At 41.6% G+C, this 24,370-nt stretch overlaps 1 protein-coding gene across 1 annotated transcript in view; it reads left to right on the top strand.

Moving 5' to 3' along the window:
- Positions 1 to 24,370, top strand: part of cdh23 (cadherin-related 23) — a 146,034-nt gene that overhangs the window by 61,358 nt on the left and 60,306 nt on the right. Inside the window, exons 8-12 of the mRNA XM_044046344.1 lie at positions 2,248 to 2,442; positions 2,656 to 2,784; positions 6,021 to 6,099; positions 17,940 to 18,052; positions 19,825 to 20,013. Coding sequence (XP_043902279.1) covers positions 2,248 to 2,442; positions 2,656 to 2,784; positions 6,021 to 6,099; positions 17,940 to 18,052; positions 19,825 to 20,013 — 705 coding nt within the window. The remainder of the gene's footprint in view (positions 1 to 2,247; positions 2,443 to 2,655; positions 2,785 to 6,020; positions 6,100 to 17,939; positions 18,053 to 19,824; positions 20,014 to 24,370) is intronic.

Below are 24,370 nucleotides of genomic sequence, written 5' to 3'. Positions count from 1 at the left end.
ATAGTGAGACTGTTGAGAAAGGTAAAAAAAAAAACAGCCAAGCAGAAGACTACTTTGTCTGATGGCTCTTGATTAGGGGCAGCAGTGAGCAGATTATCAGACAGGCTGTGTGACTCCCTGTGGGGGAAGTTTGCAGTAATGCAGAGAAATTCATCAAGAGGACCCAATGATCGTTGGCAGCTGTTTTAATAGTTTGCTTTATTGTTTTCTCTTTGTATTACAATAGACACTTTCTGCAAACAGAACAGTCTGACATTCAGGGCCTTCAAGGGGGGATAAGGGGAAAATAAGAAAATCAGAATGAATACGGTGAATGGGTAATGGTTGTGCTGTGATTCCTGAAGTGCCCCGAGAGAGTAATAGCAGCTCAAACATCCAAGTCTCTAACCTCTGAAGAACCTCTGGCTCACTAACACATGGCCATCTTTGCCTCTCAGCAAAAGCTTTGAACTGTCGATGCCTGAATGTGCTTTGAACATTGTGGCGCTGTTGTATGCTATGCATATGGACAAGAGTGTGTGACATTACTGAACCCCGTGGCGTTGGATTTTGGGTCATGTCAATGAGTCGTTGTCTCTACAGGCTACTGTGCATGCAGATGCTGTAGGAGAGAGGAGACATCACTTGAGGGGTGAAGGGCTTTGGAGGTTGAAGGTTTACCCTGACCTAATTGGATTTTCGTTTCGTTTTCATTATTTAAAACATTTCTTTATGGAAACTGAGCCTCAGACTCTGACCATGTCTGCGTGGATGACACAGTGGATGCTCCAACGGCATGGTCCAGAAATGGAACCCTGTGATATCTGTTGCCCTCTGTGTCTGCTCCTGCAGCTAAACCACTTACATTTCTCTCCTAATGTCTCTCACCTCCCATGTGGCAGTCTGGTTTAATCTGGTTAGACGGACCAGTTTCCAGCACCACTCATGCATGTATAGAGACCAATCAGCGACAGTTAGCAGAGATGGAGTTTCAAGGGAGTGGGTGTCAGAAACAGGGAGAAAGAGGGGGGTGTAGTGTACAGTGTGTGGCACTTATCTGTATGTAATATGAACAAATGCAGTTAGTGTCAGTGTGATGCTCTTTGCATTGTGTTTGTTTGACGCATGTCGCTAAAATAACCCATGCGAGACACACGTGTGCATTTTGTTTGCTTACACACACACACACACACACTGTCTCTTCCCACTTGTTTATACTGTCAAACTATTCACACAAGGCCAGACAGTCTTCTAGAGTCACACTGTGACATAACCAGACAAGACAAATCACAAGAACCAGCATGTTTACACACACACACACACACACACACGCACAGACTGTTGGGGGTCAACTGCTCTCTTATACCGTGTCACTTTATTTTTGGCTCAGGACCCAACTCCGTTCAAACACGTGACCCCACCACGTAAATAGGGAAAGAAAAAACAATGAGCACAAGTCAGTGCATGAGTGAGTGAGGGACAGAATAGAGACTCTGTGCAGTAATCTAACTGGACATTTCCAATCTTTTATCAGTCAACACTGATCATGACCAAGACAATGCAGTACTTGCTTTTGGACTAGCCAAAAAGTGTGGCAATATTTTTCTCGAAAAATTCTAGGGCCCTTACATTTTTTTGCAAAACATCCCAGCCACTCTCAGTTTTTTTTACACTAGTGAGACTGAAGCTTAACAATATGGCAGCCTGTGGCCAAGTGGAAAGGGAACTTGGCTTGTTGTCGGTTCAACTCCCCACCAGCCCACTGCTCCTAATTCTAGGATGGGTCGAATGCAGAGAATAATTTCCCCTAAGGGGGATTAATAAAGATAAATTATTTTATTTTTTTAATTATTAAATTTATTATTATTATTTTAATTAATTAATTATTATTGACCAAAATAACAGTGCAGTCAACCAGTTAGTAATGATCAAAAATAGATTATCCAAAGTCATGTGAATTGTCGGGGGTGAATATGTACACTCTATACTAGAGAACTATTTTTCAGAAATGATTATGTCATATAAAATTACAAATTGCTCTTGTTAGGCTTCTATGTTAACTACATAAAGTCACATTATGTTCAGTCTGTACTTGTAGTAAGCGTTATTAGTCATTAGTTTTCATCCGGAACACTTTTGACTGGAATTATGAAAGAAGAAGCTCGTAACACAGTATTAATCAATCATGTACTTGGATGATGTCTTCCTTACTCTTGCCTTCCCAATGTCAACACTGTCTCTGTGTGTTTTCTTGAATGTGCATTTCAGAACACATCTGTTGGCAAATCGGTGTTTACGGTGAACGCCACAGACCCAGACCAGGGCACAGGAGGCAGTGTTCTCTTCTCCTTCCAGCCGCCTTCTCCCTTCTTCTCCATCGATGGGGCCCGAGGCACCGTCACTGTCTCCCGACCTCTGGACTATGAAACGACCTCGGCCTATCAGCTCACGGTCAATGCCACGGTCAGAGCATAGAAATCTCAAATTATCATTAGTGCAGGTCTGTCCCCCATATTGTGTTGTTCCCTATTAATAACCAAGACGTTTGCAACAAACCGCAGTCTCATTTGCCCACAATCCAAAATGATTGTTCTATTGTTATTGTTACTGCTGTGTACATGTTTGCTGAGCATTCACAATAACCAGTCCACATTGACCTTTCTATGTTTCTATCAGGATCAAGACAAACTGAGACCTCTGTCCCGGCTTGCCAACTTGGCCATCACAATTACTGATGTCCAGGACATGGACCCCATTTTCACCAATCTTCCCTACAGTACCAACATAGAAGAGGGTGTTCCCTTGGTCAGTATCACACAACCCACACTATTAAAGCTTGTGTGATTTCACTGTTCTTTGGGTAACACTTTAGTAAATATTCAGCATTCAGCGTATTAAAACCTTATTTGGGAAAAATCTTAATTCATGTCGTAATAAAGGTAGAATAAGGTGTTAATATGTGCTTAATAATTACTAATACAGGGCTAGTATGCTACTTATGTATGTTAGTAAGCACCTGGTTAATGGTGAATATGTGTTCCCTAATATAAAGTGTTACCCAGCTTTTATATGAATATATGTAATCTGTACATTCCTCTCTAACCCATCCTTTTCTGCTTCCTCTAATCTTTGAGCTCATTGTTCCAATCCAGTTCCTCTTGTCCGATGTTCCTATACTTCGTTTGAATATTCAGGAGATGTTTGAAGCAGTTGCTTGAGAAATATGGTTCCAAGAGTGAAGATGAGGGCTGGGTGTCTCGCCTTTTATTTTCCCTTTCCCACCTCGAAGGAGCCTACACACCTCCAGTCTTAGCCTCAGGGCCCCTCCATACAGTACTGCAGGTGTTTGAGACTGTAATTACTGTGGGAGATTTATACTTCACTTCAGGGATGTGAGGCCTCTGGCAAAGGTCACTGGGCCTACAGGATTGATCTCACCGTGCACCGTCTTGCAGTGGTGAAAGTGTGTGAAGTATGAACTCTGTGTATGGCATGATGTTTTAAGCAGTGAGTTCTCAACATGAACTTACATTTTTCTTTGTTGAAAGACAGTTTGTAAAGTCGTTTATCTCACTGTTTTCCTGCTCACCGGGATGTTCAATCCCCTCACCCAGGAACTCAGTTCCTAGGAGGTTAATGGTCCAGCTATTGATGTTTCCCCTCATGGCGAGGGAATTACACACAGGTGCATACAACTGTCTGCCCTTTTTTTTTCTTCTCTCTCTCTCTCCCTCGCTCTGTTCCCCACGCAACCCCCCCCCCCAACCCTCCTCAAAGACCCTGCACATCCCTCGTCCCCGGCTTGCACGCGCCATAGTAGAAATGTCAAGTGCTACATTTGCATGCATATTAACGGGGCGTGACGGAGTCAACGCCTGGTGTCTCCCTGACTCTCTGATTCATCAACTGTCACCAGGAAGGTCACAACAGGGGGGAGGGGGGTATTGGTGGTAAAGGATGTAGGGGTGAAATGAGAGGAGTCAACATGAGAGAGGAAGTGTAAAGTTAGAAGAAGAAACAATAGGCAAGGCATGGGGGAACAAAAAGTGTCATTTTGTTGGATCACAGAGTTGATGTTGGTTTCTTGCAGAGGCTAAGCAGTGCTAAGCCTCAGCAATTCTGCTTTGGAGTGTTGCAGCCCCTGCTTCTAATCTGGGGGGGGGCAGTGTATAATCTGATCATGTAAGAAGAGGTCATGGCAGGCAAAATCTGTCGCTAAGCCCCTTTGACCCTACAACAGATACAGAGCTTAAAGTGAGGTGCAGGAATACAAGCGAGCAGTGCCACACACACACACACACACACACACACACACACTTACAATACCCTCATGTGGGATTCTAATGTGCATATGTCAACTCCATTAGGCAGTGTTTGGTGGTGATAAGGTGAGGGTGTACCGTGACAGAGTGAGTGTCAACAGTTCTGAAGGCCCATGACATTTATATGTACAGGGATATGAAACTTGGATGCCTGTCATAGGTCATTTTTCAAAGGTACTATATGTGTGTAAAACACACTCACTCCCATACAGTGTATATACCAATATATATGTATATATGTGTGTATATATGTGTACATATGTATATGTATATATATATATACATATATGTATATGTGTATATATATATGTGTGTGTATATATATATTTCAACTAAGAACCTAAGAGAGACAGAAGAAGATAAGGGGGGTGTATATACCCCCCTTATCTTCTTCTGTCTCTCTTAGGTTCTGTTTGTTTCTTTGGCTCTGTCTTTCCTTTTTTCTCCAGCTGATCAACCCGTCATCCACAGAAAAAAAGTTGACAAAGCAAAGGAGTAGAAGAAAATATTTTTAGTTGAAATCACAGGGCAGCTGTTATAGCTGTGAATCCATGCTGCTCGGACTGACGTTTAAGCTCCTTCTTGGGCAAACACAATTTGGCTGTCAAATCAATGAGGGGAAAGAGTGAAAGGGAGAATGGGCTGTGGAGCAATGCACTGTACAGCGAGAAATAAAGGATGAACAGGCGTCACTGGCTGCGCCGGCCATGTGTGTGTTTCTGTGTGTATTTGCAGGATGAGGATTGTATCAGTGAAGGTTGATTGAACATATTCCTCTTGTGTGGACAGCTTGAAAGTATTGCTCACATTACTTCAGCATCACTTCACCTCATTCACTTTCTCCGTCCCTCATTTCTCTCTTAGTCTGTCCCTAAATCTTTTGTGTGTGTGTGTGTGTGTGTGTTCCCGCTCAGCTTGTGATTGGTGTGAATCAGTCTCACTAAAAGGCTTGTAATTGATTCTCCTGTAATTGGTCAATGACAAGAGATGCTTTGGCAGAAATGGAGCATAAAGATGCCTCAGACACAATTTGCAGGATCAATGGGAGGTTCCTTGCTTGGGTGTGAGAGAGTGAGAGAGCTAAAGAGGGGGAGTGATCAGAAGAAGTGGTCTCTCCATCCCTCACTGCAGCACAGGGATTTTTAAGTATCACCACTGTGTCTGATTGAGGCACGGAGGCTGAAAAAGCTCAGTGGATCAAAGAGTTTTCTAATAGCTTTCCTTTGCTTCAAATGTTTTTTTGTTTTTTTTTTCCTTCAACTGTCATATTGTGGTTGTGTCATGTGGGAGACTCATTGGCACAGTGGGAGAGTTTTCAGACAATGAAAGGAGAAATAAAGCCCTAATGAAATTATAATACACTCTATAATGAAAATAGAGCCCTTGATTTGCCTGCTGTGATGTGGTTTTCATTTTGTTTTTCATTGTGGAAATGCAGTCGTATGTTTAAAAATGTGATTAGCTTTCCATCGTGGGAGAAAAAGGACTTCACTGGATAATGGCTATCTGATTAGGAAAATATGGACAGCTTGACATAAACAATGTTTTTTGTTTTTTTTAATATGATCAAAGCCATGTACGTAATCTAACAAAAAATAGATAGAGGTTTAACAGTGGGTTGCTTGTCACGGGTAACATGTCAGATTAAACAGAAAAGCTAAAACATGTCCCCGTGAAGACGACATTCAGCTAATGTGGTATGTCTGTGTGTGTCTGCAGGGATATGAAGTGCGGAAGATAACAGCCATTGACCAGGATCTTGGCCGACCACGAGGCATCGGCTACACCATCATCTCAGGTCTGAGTCACATAATCAGTCCAACATCCACAGCACAGAGGGGGGGATCGATCGCTTCTTATCATAATCCCACAGCAATAATAGACAAGTCTCATCAAGCTCAACAATCAATAACAGCAGAGGGCAGCGCCTCAGAATTGGAGAATAGGCCCACCTGTAAGCACTTATTAATCACCGTTTGGAGCGCTTGTGTGGAAGGCAGCCTTCGGTTTGCGTTATCATACACAAATTGGCTCGCAACATCAAAAAGAGGATTATAATTTGTCAGAATGACAAATTTAATCCTTGGCAGAAGAGGATGATCGCACGATTTTCTCACAATTCATTGCCCACGTGTGTTGTTTCGATTGTTTTTGTCGTGTGTCACATCGGGTGGAGTGGGCTGCGATTTAATATTGGTGATAATGACCACCACACTGGACCAAACCGAGTTAGTGTGATTATACTTAAAAGTTGAACTTGAAAGAAAGCTACAGTTTGCATGATGCTGATAAGGCTGTGGCAGTGATCCTGCTTAAATACTCCTAAACTGAGTTTTCTTACCTCTGCCAAGGATGAGAGACGTTTGTGCCCGCCAGTTACTTTGTCTGTCTGTCTGCCAGGACCATATCTTAAAAACTCTGCAACAGATTTCCATGAAACTTGGTGGACAAACAAGAAGCTCTAAGTTAGATTTTGTCTCCGCCTTGTCGCAGCCATATCTCTGTAATAGTGTGCAAATACAGAAATGGTTCCAGAGTTTGGTAAGTTTGCAAGCTGAAGAATTTAGTAACCGCAATTACGTTTAGGGAGAAAAAAAAGCAGCGTGTCGTTGTACTCGTGACCTTTGAATAACGTTACTAGTTACAAACTGATTTTGTATTTTGCAATTGAGTTACTCTTTTCTCAAGCTTCCCTTGGTCTGAGAATCTGAACTGAATTTCCTTTCCACGTCACTGCACGTACAACAAATAATAATCAAATCTGAAAATCTGAGACATACACATTTTGGTAAAGCTTTACATTACATACAGTACAGAACAGTAACAACATGGTTATAGTGTGGCAATACGTTCGTCAGAGTAAGTTTGTAATGGAGTGAACATATCTCAATGAACACTGTTCAATAACATAAGCTTCATTACTGTAGTTGGTGTTAATCATTTTTAATTTTCAGTTAAATATTATTCAAAGGTCAGAGCATGAAATTGATGCAATGGATCATCATTTTATTTTCCTTCTTTTATATTCCGGAACTAATATTTTCCAGCCACACGTTTTTTTCCACATTTACATGACAAACAAATGACCCCAATGATTATTATGTCACTGTCGCCTCCACCTGATTAAATTCAAATCACCCCGGGTAAATGCAGAAAAATAGGCAGTTTATGTGTCTTTGTATATTATAAATTAAAAACATACCTCATGTTTACCTAATATTTACTATTTAATGAGAATGTCTTGTTTGTCTTTGGTCCACAAACTCAATGAAATGAGTCTTTTAAACATGTTTCTCCAGTTCCCTCTAATGTAGCTTTGGCTTATCACTCCTGGTGAAGTCCATAGTCCTATTACACATAACATGTACAGTCAAACACATTTAGCTCCATAGTCCAAACATCGTAGGTGTTTAAACCACAATCAACGGTTCAATCCCTAAAAGATCCATCAGGACTGAAACATTTGATCGATGTAGTCAAATCCCCCCCCATGGCTACAGGATTATACTGTAGCCATGTGCAGACTGCATCCTTTAAACTCTGCATGCCCTCTGTCGAACCCTGAACGGCCAGGATGGAAGAACATTGGTGCCTCCAGTGTTGCCAGCTGGCTGATACGGGCTGGCACTGTTTGATAAGTCTGGTGCACCATGGGAATTTTGGGTGATAAAGATATTCATTGTTATGCCATCTGCTGAGTCACTGACTGACCTCACCGCCGAAGTAAGGAATTTGACCCAGTGTGTGTGTGTGTGTGTGTGTGTGTGTGTGTGTGTGTGTGTGTGGAGTCATATATTATTTGTGAGTGCTGCATGCTTTTATGCATGTGTGCACTTCATTGTTGCCCAGTCAGGACAGTCACGCCGTAGCCAATCCTGTTTTTTTTCATGGTGCTAACCATAAACACTCTGCTCCCATTCAGTGCACACACCTACTCAGTCTTACTTATGTGTGCTGCCACATGTTATGTTGTGTGTGTTGTGTTTGTAGCAAAGTTGAAGGGCTGAGTTAAGCTCCAGAGGAGAAGAGCATTAAAAAGACATTAATTAGGTGGTGCGATGTATTCCCATTCGATGCAAAATCAAGAGTTATAGCGCCGCACTAAGCCCTTATGGAGATGAAGCCTGTAGGCTTGATAAAATCATTATAAGTTTTATAGATAATTGAAGTTGAAGGGTGACGCAGTGCCAGGAGATAAAGGTGGGAGGGTAAGGTTGTCAGATGATGCATTTGGGCGTGTGTGTGTGTGTGTGTGTGTGTGTGTGTGTGTGTGTGTGTGTGTATGTGTACTGTCACATATGTACAGTGTCTCCCTATCTGCGCACACGTGTTCTTGCTGCTGCAGTCAGATTAGTGCGAGGGCATTCTTGTTGGCACACTTAGGTGCGACTCTGCACAGTGCCTCTCATGCCTTCCTGCTCTTCGCCCCAAGTGTCCTCGGAGATCACGGCTCACTCCTGCGGGACTCGTCTCATTAGTTCAGTAATTAAGATAAACGAGGTTTTAATTGCGGCTGTGATTTATGCTAATGATTGTGGGATTCGAGATGAGGATTCCTTCTCCCTCCTCCAATGAGAGGGCAGATCTGGGATTTGATGTGTACTGGAGATAACATCACAGCAGAGCTCTGCCTCAATTGTTGCTGTTGTTGTTGATATTTGTTATGATGATGGAGAATCCAGGGTGTCTCTGATGTTGTATTCCTTGTCCACGGGGATTGACGTTGTTTCTTTTATTCTACCTCTGACCTATTCTAGTCTCATTATAAACCCACTACAGCTCGGTGCTTCCTCTAATTCCACTACTCTTACCTGATTGTGGAGAAAAAAGGATTTGATTTCCATATGTTTAGTAGCTGTTGAGCTAAACAGACAAACATCTGTGAGGTGAAATTCATTTAATGACTTTAAAGTCATTGTAGATGCTGCTATATTTCCCCTTTTTTTGTAAAACAATGACATCCGCCATCCGCATTAGCTTAATGCTCAGTGATGTAGGCAACTGCACATTTCAATTGGGATTTACATTTTAATTATCAAAGCCTAAAGTTTAAAAGCAACATTAACCATGTTGTGTGTGTGTGTTTGTGTGTGTTCGTAAAAACATTTAAGAAAATGAGATAGAGAATAATAGTCTCTACATCTTGAATCCACCAGTATTCATGTCGGTATGCATTGAACTGCTGAGAAGCCTGCTGGACTAAAATGAAATCATGGGTCTGAGAAGTTCTTTTTATTAATGCATTAATAATGTATGCAAGCCTTTTATTTGGGAAAGCTGCAAAAAGTCAGGGACCAATTACAGCTGATCAGATAAGTTATGTAGAAGCTCTGGAAGTAACTGCTGTTACCTAGCTCTCTCTCCAATCACACTTTCCCTGAACTCGGCTAATAAAGACCATGTTTTTGTCTCCAGTCATGTGTGAGTCAGTCTGGTTTAGTTATTGGCAGTCTTATATCAGGAGATGCCTCGTTCAAATTGTGCATTTAATTCCTATTTGAAAAAAAAAAGAAAATACTCGTGCTGGTAATTGACAGGCAGGGAAGACAGCAGAAGAATTTGCCAGGTGTTCAGGTATCTCTTTTGAGCAGCAACCATATGGTGGGCATATCAAATATCTGTGTACTTACTACTGTTTCAGTGGTTGCTATGATGCCAGTTGAAAATATTAAATGTCTTTTCCCCGTCAACGTTGTTGTCTTACACCAGCCTGATCTCTATCTTGACCCCGGTTCTTATATCCAGTCCAATCCAATTTAATTATAAAGCTCATTTACATAACATATGTGCATAGCACGGTAAACATTTAAAACACAAACAAAGCACAACACACACACAACAGGTGAGAGGCATAAACATGTATGTACATACATACACGGCACAAGCGCACACTGAGTGGAAGCCCGGCAAACCCCAACATGACGACAGTTACCGTAATCTAGTCGAGTAGTAATGAAGGCATCTATGAGTTTTTCAAGGTCGCTCCTCGGCAGAATCGATTTGAAAGAAGCTGTTAATCTGCGTATCAAACCTAAAATCCATTACTAAGCCCAGGTTTCTAATCATGGGTTTGTTGTAAAAGGACCAAAGGACCAAGATCAACGGGGGGTGGTAGAGGTGCTGCCTGTGCCAAACAGTGTAACCTCAGTTTTTGATACTTAAAAACTAAGGAAATTTAGAGTCATCCATGCCGCGATGTCATTGAGGCATTGGCGAGTACATACTGTAGTCCCGCTTCAGGGGAACACACATTCCGACGGTCGTCTGCATGAAAATGGAACGGTCTGCCATATTTCTGAAAGATAATTATATATTTGAGGGCAATTCACAGCTCACCTGAGATTAAGGACACATTCTTACAATAGGAACAAATATTTTGACAGAAGTTATTTCCAAAACCAATGGATATGATGAGTGTATGCACACATAATGTACTATATGGATAGAGCACCTCAAATTATCAGAAAACTAGATAGTATAGTTCTTAAAAATGTGAAAATACCTTTTTATTTGGTCACCTTTATCTTGTAGAAGCAGCTTGGTTATCTGTTGGACTATCTGGATTTGTGTTACAGAGTTACAGGCCAACAATTCTCATCCAAGAGCGTTGCAAGTATTGTTGTCTATGAGGATAAGCGCTAAGCCCTTGTTTAAAGTTTGGGGCCTCTTCACTGTGCTGTCGTAATAGTGTGAGGGCAAGCAGAAAACTCGCTAAATAAAAGGACCTCTCCAAAGCCTTTCATGTCAGCCTCGTGGTTATCTGTGTGCTTGTTTCTATCTCTTTTTTTTTTCACGCAAGCACAACTAATCCCATTGTGAGCCCTTTTTCATCTTTATTTTTTTCCTTTCCTTTTTAAATGATTCTTTACTCATTGCATCTCCTCCTCACTGTACGGAAACCGCCTCAAAGAATCGACCCACATTGGATTCTCATTTGTAGCAACTCGAGCAGAATAATTGTCTAAATTGATAAAAGATGATCCGTTAATTTTCCTACTGTATTTAATGCGCACTCCTGCTGTGTTTTGAAGAGGCTGCAGATTGAGACCACATACGGCAATGACAAAGACCCAGTGTATCCACGGGCATTCACTGACTTTATTGGCCTTTGCGGAAGCATAGGAAAACCTCATCTATCACCACCACAGAAGTGAGACAGACAACCCTGCCCACTGCAGTGGGTCAGAGGGGCAGACAGGGACAATTGGCCCCAGCTTCCAGCCTCCCTCCAGCATACTGGTCAGACAAATAAACTGGATTAAACTGATAAGTACTAAGGAGATTATTTTCTCTTGTCAAACATATCTTTAACCTTCAGTGCTGCTACACCCTGATGCTTTGATTCCACACTTCTACTACCTTGTTTTAGCAGGCATGCTGTAATATGGACAAGGCTAACACCTGTTATTCCATGGGGAACTCTTATTGTGACTGCCACGTCGCTGTGATTTCTCTGGGTTTTCAATTAGACGGTCTGAGGCCCTCGGCAATCCGTTGCTATGTAATCTCTCAGAGAAGGCAGATTCATTCTGCGGGACACTGATCACAACACGGACCAAACACTAGTTGAGTCTAGTATTTGTGTTCACTCGTCCCGACCTCATGCACTGTGGTGTACTGCAGCTCTCAGTCATATTCCTTCTTTTGATCTTATTTAGTTTTATATGAACATTGATTTTGTTTAGCCAGCAAATGCCCCACAGTCACGTGCATTTATCATACAGTATACTGTAAGACTGGATATTTTAAATCCACACAGTGGGAACAGCACTAAAGAAAAGATCATGTGGTACAAACCAAGGTTCACTTACAATCCTCTATTGCACTTGGTTGATGTCCTCACTTTTATCTGTTGGTGAGATGAGGTTCTCCTTTATTTCCGTTTATTTGTGGGATATGTGGGGATGCTGCTGGCTTAGAGAAATGTTATCCTTAACTATCTGCTTCTGAACAAGCACATTTCCAGATGTCAAAAGCAATTTCCTCAGCTGCTGTCTCCCAGGCAGCTGCTGTTGTGTACACAATGTACAGTGTCTTACAGAGACCGAGACAGAAAATCTCACACAATGAGTCAACATAGTAGCTCTCAGGAATCTGTAGGTCAGTTACCTTCAAACAAGAACTGTAAAATATGGATCATAACTCAGAGAAAGATAAGGGATTATTTATGAAGACGCATTGTGGCCAAAAGTACGTATATATATATATATATATATATTTCTGTTTGATGCTGTTTTAGAGAGAATTTGCGATGTTGGCTTTTCTGACCCAATGTGTGAAAAACACTCAGTGGTTCTTATGGCTTAGAGGGTGGGAACCTGGGGGAGAATCACAGATGAGGGGAATTATTCACTGTCTTGATATAATCAAGTTACGTTATTTAAGTCTGAATTAAAGTGTATTTCTCCACTATTCTTAGAATAAAATGAAGTGTATTATACCCACATTCTCTCCAGACACTAGGCTGTATTAGCGGTGGGTCTGCATTGCAGAACTTCTTGCTTTTCATTTAGTGAAAATGATCTTCTATATCTGGCAAATATCTCACAAACACAACAACACTAATTGAGAAATGTTTGATTGGCTAGAGTCCTGGCATTTACAGCGGCATAATGATAAATTATATTTTTCATGGCAGTTGAAAGAGGCAAACTCACAGGTGTGCACAGGACACTGCAGATCCTCAGACCAGTATGGCCCCAGCCTTATGCTGTTGAGGTCAGAGTTGAATATACAGTAGTTAGCACTGGCTACACTGCCTGTTGTAAAACCAGGGCAGTGTTATTTATTATGACTTCAATGGGGGAAAAAAAATTGAATTTCTCGGCAAAATATTGCACTGATCTTGAAGGTGATGCTTCTTGCTTTTGAAAACATAAAACATCCTTTGTCACAAGACAGAGTCGGGCAACTCGCAGAAATATGGTTGAGCTGAGTAAATGAAACTCCTCGAGATGCAGCTGAAGCAGCTGGTCGTCAAAGCTGAGACAAGAGGCCTTCCCCTTAACAGTGGAAATGCATCTAACTAGTGAAATCAAGCTAGTTTGCTACCTGGGCAAAAAGAAAGTGGCTTTCATCTGCCGTGTATTATCTTAAAATATTTGTCCTCAAACCTTTTTATAAGAAAAAAAAAAAAGATTCAGAGGAAACTAGTTCATTGGGTATTCATGAAATGCAGTGTGTCTGCCAATAGCAAGACTCCCCCAGGGCCATTATCACTCCACATCACACACAAACACATACACATGCACTGGTAGCTGTCATACACACCAAAGGGTGTGTGTCAGTTCACTGATGAGTATGTGCACCCATCAGTCAGTGTATGTGTGTGAAGCTTTTCATTTGGGTTTAGGAGAAAGTGCGCCAACAATAACTTAACCACCACCACCACCACCACCATCAGCAGCACGGTTTGCCTGTAGGCGTAATCCTTGAAAGTGACACTAATTTTTGTACATTTATCAAAGTACAAGAAATCTTAGCCCTAAGACTGTGAGCACTGGCTGGATGCCATATCACATTACTGGAATGTTCCAGCACCCCCATGGTGTTGTCACAAACTGGAGAAAACAGTTGTCACTAGCTTAGACATGCTGATTACACTTGGAGAACTCCTGCTTCAGTTGTTCTTCAGTTGTAGTCATTGTTTATCTACTTGTTGCACATGTGATTGTGCTCAGCTGCTCATGTTCTGTGTTTGCTCCTGTTCTGTTGGGCAGTCCTCACTTTTGCGACTCGGCATCCTCTCCCATCTCTGAATGTACTTTTGCTTGTTTTGCTCTGTGTAAGACGAGGGAATCTCAGCGTGGAAACAGCTACTGTGAATGTGCCTTCACTTCAACACTTCAGAATTTGTCAATAGACAATTTAAAATCTGTTGTTGTGTTTCCCCTCTTGCTATGGTAATGGTGAGATTTCTTTAAGTGGCAAATAGTTTGGATTCATTTGATAATTCTGTTTTGAGGGTTTTCAGGTGTGTTCTTCCTTATGGACTTCCGTGTGTGTGTGTGTGTGTGTGTGTGTGTGTGTGTGTGTGTGTGTGTGTGTGTGTGTGTGTGTGTGTGTGTGTGTGTGTGTGTGTGTGTGTGTGTGTGTGTGTGTGTGTGTGTGTGTGTGTGTGTGTGTGTGTGTGCGTGTGTGTGTGTGTGTATATATATATTTCAGTGTGTAGACAAAATCAGGACATGGTTTCTCATTTTCCAGTTCAGCACTATTGGTAATGTGAGAACATGACTAATCCCCCTGGAGGCTTTTACATCATAGAATCAAACTCTGCTAGTTAGCACCACATGCCACATGCACTCTGACACATTACCACACACACACACACACACACACACAGACAATCGTAGTGTATGTGTAGCAGTTCCTACCCCTGGGGGTCTAATTGCAGTGTTCTGGTAGCCAACTGGAGAATACTCTCTATCAGCAATTAGAATATGATTATGTTTCCCCTCTCGGTGGAACCTGCGAGTCGTTGTGTCTCTGGTGAAGCTCGACATATGGCAGAGCAGAGGTGGAAGACTGGTCACTGGAAAGTCAAAGTTTCTTTACCGTATGCAAAGATTATAACCACCAGCACCTGCTGGTGTGTGTGTGTGTGTGTGTGTGTGTGTGTGTGGGTGTGTGTGTGTGTGGGTGGGTGGGTGTTCATACACACCACTCATTGCTTGGCAAGTTGACTATCAAGTCGCCCGGTTAAAGAGCGGCTGTTACACTAGATTGGGATTCTCGTCGGGGCACTGAAGCTCACAAACCAATTTTGAGGCATGGTGCCCACATTGAGTGGGTCAGGGTCCCCCGATGCCCGTTACTCCCCACCCAAAAAAATGATTATCAACATCAAGTTTGCCCCTCTACTGAGAATAAGAGGAATGCTGTGATCAGGATCATTGCCATGATTTCATACGGAACATGTGACTTTGTTTGTGGGAGTGTTCATTTTCTTTGTCAACATGTCTGCATTTCAACTTCAAATTCCCAGTGTGTGACATCTAATTGTGAGAGTGCAATCCAAGTGCGTGCTCATTGTGTTCCTGTTGGGTCTCTCTAATATAATAATTGTAAGGTCTTGACCTGGAGATAATATACGTTGTGAATTGGCACTACAAAAAAACATAGAAATTGAACTGTAACTCCAGCACTCACTACAAAAAAATGTTTCTTTGGCCGCCCAGTGAGCATTTTCTTTAAACAGGAATTGCACTGTACACATAAAAGGCTGATTCTAAGTCTATGAAAACCAAACAAGCTTTATTGTAAAGTGATAAATCTTGATTAGACGGTAATCTTGCTGCGTTTCCAGACTTGCATTTCATCAGGCCCACAATCAAAATATTATGTAAAATTGATACCATCAGCAGTAGCATTACAGTATCCACCTCCCTCCCCTCTTCCCACCTTTTGCCCTCAATCCAGGCTAATTACCCCAGAGCTGTGCCCTCTCTGCTGGCCGGCCACTTCTTCTCTACTCCCCGTCGGTGCTCTTTGTTCTGTAGCTTGTCTCCTCTCTATTCCAGGCTCAGTACCGGGCAATAATAGAGCAGTGAGTGGGGAACAGGGAACACAAGCATGGGTTAAGCTGTTGACCCTAGCTATTGTGCTCTGTGAACCGTTCATCTGACCATGTTTCTCTGAAGTCTCAACCTCAACCTATCGAGAAGAGAGAGATTCATAATCGCTCCAAAGTGCAGCTTGAGTTCATAGTTGGGCCTACTAATGCAAAGTAGTTTTGTTTTCCCCCTTTAGATATTGTTACATGTATAAATGACGACATCCAAGAAACATACATTTACTTCACATTCACATCTCACATTATCTCACATTCATAATCTTTTTAAGGCTGAAAAAAAAATGGCTACTTTATTAATCCTGAAGGAAATTGTATCCAGTCTGCTGCTCACACACATACATCATTCATTCATAAAAGACACAAGAGAAAAGGCATAAAAACACCAAAGAAATTCAATCTCATACTTTCATAACCTATAACAGACGTGTGTGTAATCATATCATGTTGTCTGAGTATAATTAATGTATAATATAAATGTATAAATTACAAGGCTGAAACAAAGTTTATGGGGGGTGTCATTTGTTTATTGCCATATCTTAAATTATTAATGTAATTCACATTTATATAATTTCCTTTTAAATCCACCGTGTATGTTGTTAATATTGTGACATTAGTTGTGTATAGATAAAGACACTTAGAACATATTTCAAGATCTTCAAGGTTGCTTTTATCAGTATTGGTTTGTAATAATTTAATAATTTAAGCAGGAACTTAATCTATTTTCACAGTATACAGTATAGACAGGGAATGAGTTTACATTCATGATTTCTCCTCCTCTTTCTGAGATTATCAAACGGTTTCAATGACGTCAGCTGGTCAAAACAGTGACATTAACAAAGCAAAAAAAATCTCTCATTCAGTCCTGCCCGCTCCGTTGTTTGTCTTTCCCTGAGCAGATTGCTCTGATAACATCAACATGAATGAAGTGGAACACTATCTAAAGATTGCACAGGGGCTGCTCGGGGTCTCGTGCAACACATGTGACAGATGCAAAGAATAGAATGAGAGTGGCAGTTGGATGCCTTTTCGTTTGTTGTCTCCATCTGCTGGGTGTAATTAGCACGCAGCAGCCGCATGATGCCCAAAAGAGAGACAGACAGCGTGTCAAAGCAGAGTGGAGTTGAGAAAGTTAATAATTAGGACAGTAATTTGAAAAGGAAAAGAGGGATTAAGGAATGTATACGAGGGGGCGACTCAAGTGGGTCTCAGTCTAATATTTTAACCTCCATGATTGAATTGAATATGGAACACTAGACACACTTGAACTTGTTAATGAGAACAGTGCAGCGTTCATAATTTGAAATGCTCATCTCTGAAAAAAGGACATAGACTACAGCAAAGTTAATGCACTTCACCAGTGCATTAAAATGTGTGGTTTGCTCACATAATCAGTCTTTGAATCGTATTGTCTTATATAGACAATTTATTCTCTTATTGTGGCTGGGGTTTTGTTTTTGTTTTTTTCAACCTAAATTCAAAGAAATCAAATCATTCTTCCTATTTTAAGTTAATAAGAAATCCATGATTTTAAATTGATGTGATTGAATGTCTTGAAATTGTCATATTGAAAAATGAACTATTACATTATTTTCAGTCAGCCAAGTAGCACGAGACGACCTCCAAGAATGTGTTTTTCACGTTACTCATCCGTTCACAAAACATAGCCTGTACTTTTTAAGATACAGTATGAACCCATTTGAATGGACCTGAGAATATTAACAACAGCTGAATTCTCTTCAACTTGAACATGTGAACAGTCAGTGACGTTAACATACGTCCAGTGAAGAAGTAAAGGCTCAGAAGCAGTGGCAGGAGAGTGTGTACTGGCTGAAGTTGTTGGGTCAGCCTTTGGCAGGTAGCAAGAGACAAAACACAGCACAGCACAGCAAAAGTTGTATCCATATTGCATGAAATGGAGAGATACACTATGCTTATCCATCTCTCTCCTTTCCAGTAGAACCATGCTGCATGCTGGGGGTTATGCTGAATTATCCACAACACCAGTTTTCTTTGTCCCCCTGACTTTCTTATCTCTTGTCTTTTTTTCTTTCCATCTATCCATCCAGGGAACACCAACAGCGTTTTTGCCCTGGACTACATCAGCGGGTCTCTGACAGTGAATGGCCAGGTGGACAGAGAAAACCCACTCTACTCAGCAGGATTCACTATCACTGTCAAGGTGAGCTGCTGAACGGGAAGCGGTTAAGGAGCGGGGGAGACTGTCGCAACCCAGACAAGCGATCGAAAATCTTTTTCATCAGTGGATCAAGAGAGAGCTTTGATGTGATAGAGTATTAAATCAATGCACTGTCTGCTTTTTGATCGCCTCAAAAGACCTGCTAAACGCAGTACATCACCTTTGCTTGTACTATACATATTTTGACGTGATGTCGTCACACTGTTCCAATTAGGTGAGATTTTAAGGTCAGTGCAACACTGACTTAGTACAAGACACAGGATTTGCGTGTCTGTAGACTCGGTCAATATGTCTATGCACAAATGTGGTTATTCTGTGGTGATGTTTCCTCGCGACGCTCGAGTTCAGTCAGCAGTCAGCAGTGAGGGAGGACAGAAGGGGCAGAGGAGGACAAGATAAAGGAATAGGATTTACAGTGCTCCTCATTGCTTAGTGTCCCTTTGTTCTCTCCTCTCTTCTTCCTTTTTTTCTGTTTAGATCAGGTGAAGTGTCTGAATCCCCCTGTCCCTCCACTGAGCCCACAGTCTATCTCACTTGGCTCTTTAGCATGTCAGCCATGCCCTCTCACCCTCAATCCCTCCCCACCCACAGCTTTCTCGCTTTGTCCACTCTCCTTTTGATGACATTTTTTTCTTGTTCACCAAGTGGTTCCTCCCCCCCGGTGTGAGAGATTGTGTGAAATGATTTTGCGAGGGCTAATGAGAGTGGAAGGTTTTCAAATCAAATCCGTGTTTTTTGTTTTGTTTTGTTTTTTTTCCAGTACACCTGCAGTCTTATATTGTGGATTTTGAATGAGAAATGGTTTGCACCTGTTCGGGACAATAAATGGCCTTTAAGGACAGTTAATGGCCTCACAACCACATCCTCCCTCATTTAGCTGCAATTATTGTTAATAAAAAGCAGGTCGCATGACATTTTTTATGAAAGGACTGCTGCGATACAGCTGAGCTGACTCTTAATGTTAATACAAGAGAGATTCTGGCTAACAATCCCAGACTCACTCTATCTTCCTAATTGAAATCAATAATTACAAAGAAGAAAAGTAGAATAAGGGAAAGTGCTGAAAACGAGAAAATGTCGCCCAAAAATGTATTTATAAGATATGGATTTTTCTCCCTCTATATTTTCTCTGCCTCTCTTTACTTGTGCTTTCGTAGGTAGTGCTACTATTGATTGTGGTGTGCCATAGTAATACAACTAATTTCTCAACTTCAGGCAGCTTAGATAGTGCTGAGCGTATGAGGTCGCGGTCAAATGATTCAGGGGCATTGAGACAGGAGAGACTAAACTACCTTGATTACCCAGGCGGAGGCAAGTAGTACCTGCCCCCTCTCTTATTGTTTTTGACACCACTCTATCAATAAACGGGACCCCACCTGCCCATTCCTACCTTCCCCTTCCATTTTTTTTTCTTTTCTTTCAGAATCCTCACATCTTTGACTCACCAGAAACAGAGTGTGTGTGTAATTGCATCTTCTCAATTGGACTTTCTCCTAAATCTCATTGTGTGTGTGTGTGTGTGTGTGTGTGTGGATGTACATTTGCTGGCCCTCTCTTGACGCCACTTTGAGCCTATTTCTATGATTGCCTTGAGTCCACCTGTCCACCTATTGATGACTGACTGACTGAGATTGCTTGCTGACCGCCTCCATCCAAAATGACATTTTCAGCGCAATGAAATGAATCTCATGTATCTCTCCCCCTTTTCTCTTTCTCCCTCGATGTCTTCCGCGTCCATTTGTTTCCACAATAAGGCCACAGAGTTAAAAGATGATCGCAGTCCGTCAGAGGCCACGGTGATGACCACCTTCACCATTCTGCTAATTGACAAGAATGACAACGCTCCAAAGTTCAACAGCACCGAGTATCGGGTGCGGATCACTGAGCTCGCCCAGGTGGGCTTTGCTCTGCCACTCTTCATCCAGGCGGAAGACAAAGATGAGGTGAGTCAATCATGTGTTGTCTATGCAGCCTTGGCATCTTGTGATTGGTAATAAAGCTGTGCCAAGCTTCAGGTGCTGATGTGTGATTTGGTCAAACCGACAGTTAAGATAAACAGTAGTTGTGGGGAATTTAATTGTTTTTCTCACTTACCCCCGAGTTAGACTCTACCAAATGCATCAGGACCTTACAGAAAACAACTGTATTTATTCAGTTGTTAAGTGGAATTAAATGGCATAGTCATGATCCAATTGAACCAAACCAAAAAAAATCTTCGTCACGGAACACTGATTTTGTTTCCGAACAAAAAAAACAAGGTATTCTGTAGCTGTTATTTCAAAGTTACACATTCACTCAACCATTGGACAATCGGAACTATTGTTATTTATTTTTGCTGATGATGAATGAGGAGGGTCCCTGCGGTGGACTGGCGATTTATCCAGGATGTACCCAGTGTTTTGCCCTGTATCAGCTGGGATTGGCTCCAGCTCCCCCCACAATGCCCCAGTGAAGGATAAAGTGGTAGAAAATGGATGGATGGATGAATAAGGAGGTTCAGACATAATGGCTGGGTGTCACACAACACCTACATCACTCACAATTTGATCTTGCAACAAAGTCACGTCAGACAGCTACATGAAAATGGTGTTAGCGATATGTTTTTATCTGTCGATTTACAAATGCAGCAGCCACAAAGAACCTCAGTCACTGCGTGCGTGCAACTGTGTGTGTGTGTCTCTCAATCCAGGGACTGAACAACAGATAAAATGCGTTGTGTGAAATGAGACGGTCTAGCCCACACAACTCACGACTTTCCCTCTTTCTTCTTCTTCTTCTTCTTCTTCTTCTTCTTCTTCTTCTTCTTCTTCTTCTCCTAATAAATCCTGGCAGGCTGTACACTGAGAGGTTAAGTGCTGCCCTCCACAGTTCAAAGTCCTGAATCACAGTTCTTCTGCCCCTTGACTGCTGATTTAAGCCCAAATCAGCAAAAACATCCGCGATATATTTAAATCTGATGTAAACTATATTTAATTTTTCAACATAGTTGTTTGGATAGACTCTCCAGTTATAATCTTTTAAATATTTCATGCAATAATGTAGAAAATAGAGATGCATCAACCCAGACGCTGGTGTGTGATGTACTGTATCTCAAGCAAGTCACATGATTTGCCTTAAATTTTACTAACTAAATGTACTCCTCACAGATAAAATGTGTAGAAAAATAAAACAGTATTTCTACAGCAGTGGTAATAGAAGTAAATCAACTATTCAACTAAGGCAGTCAACTCTATAACTGTTAGTTATTCACAGCAGATCATCAATAATCCCAGGTCAAGTAAACCTGGTTAAGATTCTTAATTCTTCTCTTTGATCCACAAGTAAACCCTGTTTACATAACATGAAGAGTGAGTTCACATTTCTTAGAAATGATATCACATTTATATCTTATCTTTGTATTATTATAATTATTTTATTTTATTTATTTTTTACAAAAAAAAAAACTCAAGCCACAAAACTTCGGCCGCGTTCAAAGGAGCCGACGATTGATGTGTGGGAGAGCCCACGTCGCAGTGTGGTGATGCATTTTGACAACATCTGGATGAAGAATACACACATCCAGCCCCTGGATTGAGACAGAGCTTGTGTGTGTTAGTGAGTGTGTTAGTGTGGACAGTCAAACCATCAACAATATGCTTTAGTATGTCTGCCACTTCCCATTAGCTGGATCTGTCAACCTAATGTGGTGACACATGTCACACACACAGAACTCAAAGACTTTTTCACTTTACGCTTACTCTGCCACCCTCCCTCTCTCTCTCTCTCTCTGTGATTCTCTCTCCCCCTTTCTCGCTCCCGCTCTCGTATTTGCACATGCCTGCTCACAGCAGCATATTGGAGTCAACTACAATTTAATTTGCTCTGGAAGAGATGGGATAGAGCATCAAATTATACCTAACGAGGAAAATCAATCACCACTGGTGCAGATAAGACGAAAGCTAGTCAACTCTGATTGATTTAGCCACAGTGGCTGTCAGGGTGGAATTTGACAGATAACTGCAAGTCAGGTGGATAGAGAAAAAGGTGGAGAGAGAAAGAGACAGAGACAGAGGAGAGACTCAAAACATTCTGAACAGCAGAACCAGAGGCCTGAATAATTGGTAGAGCAGGAAGAAGCCGAAAGAAGAAAAAGAAAGCACTTCAAGAAGTGATAGCAAGAGTATTTACCAGCTGGGCCTGTTTATTAATTCTAGGGGTGGCAGAGAAGGAAGAACTGTGCAAGTGGGTGACAACTCAGACACCTTTGCACATGATAAGAGGTCCCTCTGTATATGTTAGGACCTGACTCCTTTAGAACCTTTAGGGACCACAGTTTATTTACCTTTATCCAACAGAAGAAAATTGATTTTCATAATCCAGAATAATGTTATGTTCTTAAGTTGTGTGTCACAGGCTTGCATTGTAAGACTGCTATACATCTTTACAAAGAATAAAATCCACAAGGCATTTTTGTGCCAGCACTCGCACTCATTTACACTCTGCCACACCTGTGCTGTAATCTCCCTTTTTTTCTACTATGAAGGATTACAGGCAGACAGACATTTCATTTTTTTTAGACTATGACAGAAGTGGTAGTTAACTCTCTCTCTCTCTCTCTCTCTCTCTCTGTCACCGCCTTCATATTCTCTTCTGCTCGGCTAGCATCTTTAAAACTTTTGCTGCTGGAACTTGTCACTAAACTTTGTGGCAGTTGCATCTGACAGGCTGCTTTTATTGGGGGCTTCTAAAGGCAGGAGCAAATGGACAGGCAATTACGTTTATGGGCAGTTTGAGGTGACATCCCTGCATATTGGATGGTCTTTTAAATAGGAGTCATCAGCCACAATGGTTCTCCCAGAAATGAAAACAAAAACAAGGGGGCTATTTCAACCACCGGCCTAATGCCAATCAACGCGCCACCCGTCTTCCTCTGTCTGCTACAATAGCTACATGATTGGCTGCCCCACAGCTTTATATATGAAAGCAGGAGGGATCTAGAGCTGTTTTCTCGGCTCAAGACAGCCACAGGCTTTTCAAAGCTGTAATGTCATTTTGACCCTCTCTTGACTTATATTTGCTCATCATGCAATTGATATTTGGGATTTATCTGAGGAAGAGGAATGACTGTAAGACTTTATTTTATTCCAAATTTGATATAAACACCAACATGTCAGAATTAAGGAAGATAGTCGTGGCTGTCATTAGGAATTCCATCTTTTACTCCCTTTACTTTAATCATCACACGATATGATGATTAAACTAGCATATGGTTGAAACCCTCCTCACTGGCTAGAGTAAGTAACACTTCCAGCTGGACATGTGGCACCACAGGCAGCGCATGGGTATTTATTTCATGTTGTACACAGATGCCAATTTTCATATTGTGACAGTGCAGTGTAGGGTTTCGGTGTTGGCGATAAAGGATTCAAATGAGATGAGATGAGGCTGTAATTTAGTACTCATGCCCGTGTCGCTGTCTAACCCTGTCATAACCATTTTAGTTCACATTTTGACAGTTGTGCTTACCGCCTTGTTTCTCCTCGCTTTTCCTGCAAAGTGCAGCTGTCCAGGTCAAATGTGTGGTGAAGCCCACAATTTGGTTGAGGTCTCGCATCCTCGCTACAATTAAGACCCTTTCACAGACAGAGTATGAAAATAGAGGATAACTACATATATGATGGCATGATTTTATGGCATGCATCTTTGCATATCACTCAGAACGATTTAGTGGCCCTTTGCGATGTTACTGTAATGCCTTGTAATGTTATCGGCGGACCGAGTTGAGTGGAAGGGCTTGAGGGTTGCTGGTTCAAATCTTGGTCAAGGCCTGGGGTGCCCCTGAGCAAGGTACCGGACCCCCATCAATCTCCAGGTGCTGCCCACTGGGGTTTGTTCACTAATGTTGTGTGGATTAAATGCAGAGGTCAAATTCACTAATCACTAATTGGCGTGTGTAAATAAAATGAGTTCTAATTCAAAATACTCTGGCCTTGGAAGTATTCTGAACGACAGATTGAAAAGGGAAAGAGGACAGAGCAAGTGCGATTGAAGGATGGAAGAAATCTTGCAAAAAGATGCAGTGATACAAATAAAACGTCTTACTCATAACTGATAAGAGTAAATGGAGTCCCAGGTGCAAATCGGGACAGGTGTCTCTGCACCTTAGTATTATCATGAATTATAAGTTTTGTCTTAAAATGAACCCTCAAGAATCAATGGATATTCTTTACCAGGGACTTTTATCAACCACATTTTTTCCACCACCGTTAGTTTATATATCTGCCTGTTCTCTCTCACTAACGCCTGTTTTTCGTATCCCTC

This window comes from Solea senegalensis, linkage group LG15 (assembly GCF_019176455.1).
Source record: "Solea senegalensis isolate Sse05_10M linkage group LG15, IFAPA_SoseM_1, whole genome shotgun sequence".
NCBI classification, from domain to species: domain Eukaryota; kingdom Metazoa; phylum Chordata; class Actinopteri; order Pleuronectiformes; family Soleidae; genus Solea; species Solea senegalensis.
The sequence above is the reverse complement of the archived record's forward strand: the minus strand, read 5'-3'. Positions and strand labels throughout refer to the sequence as shown.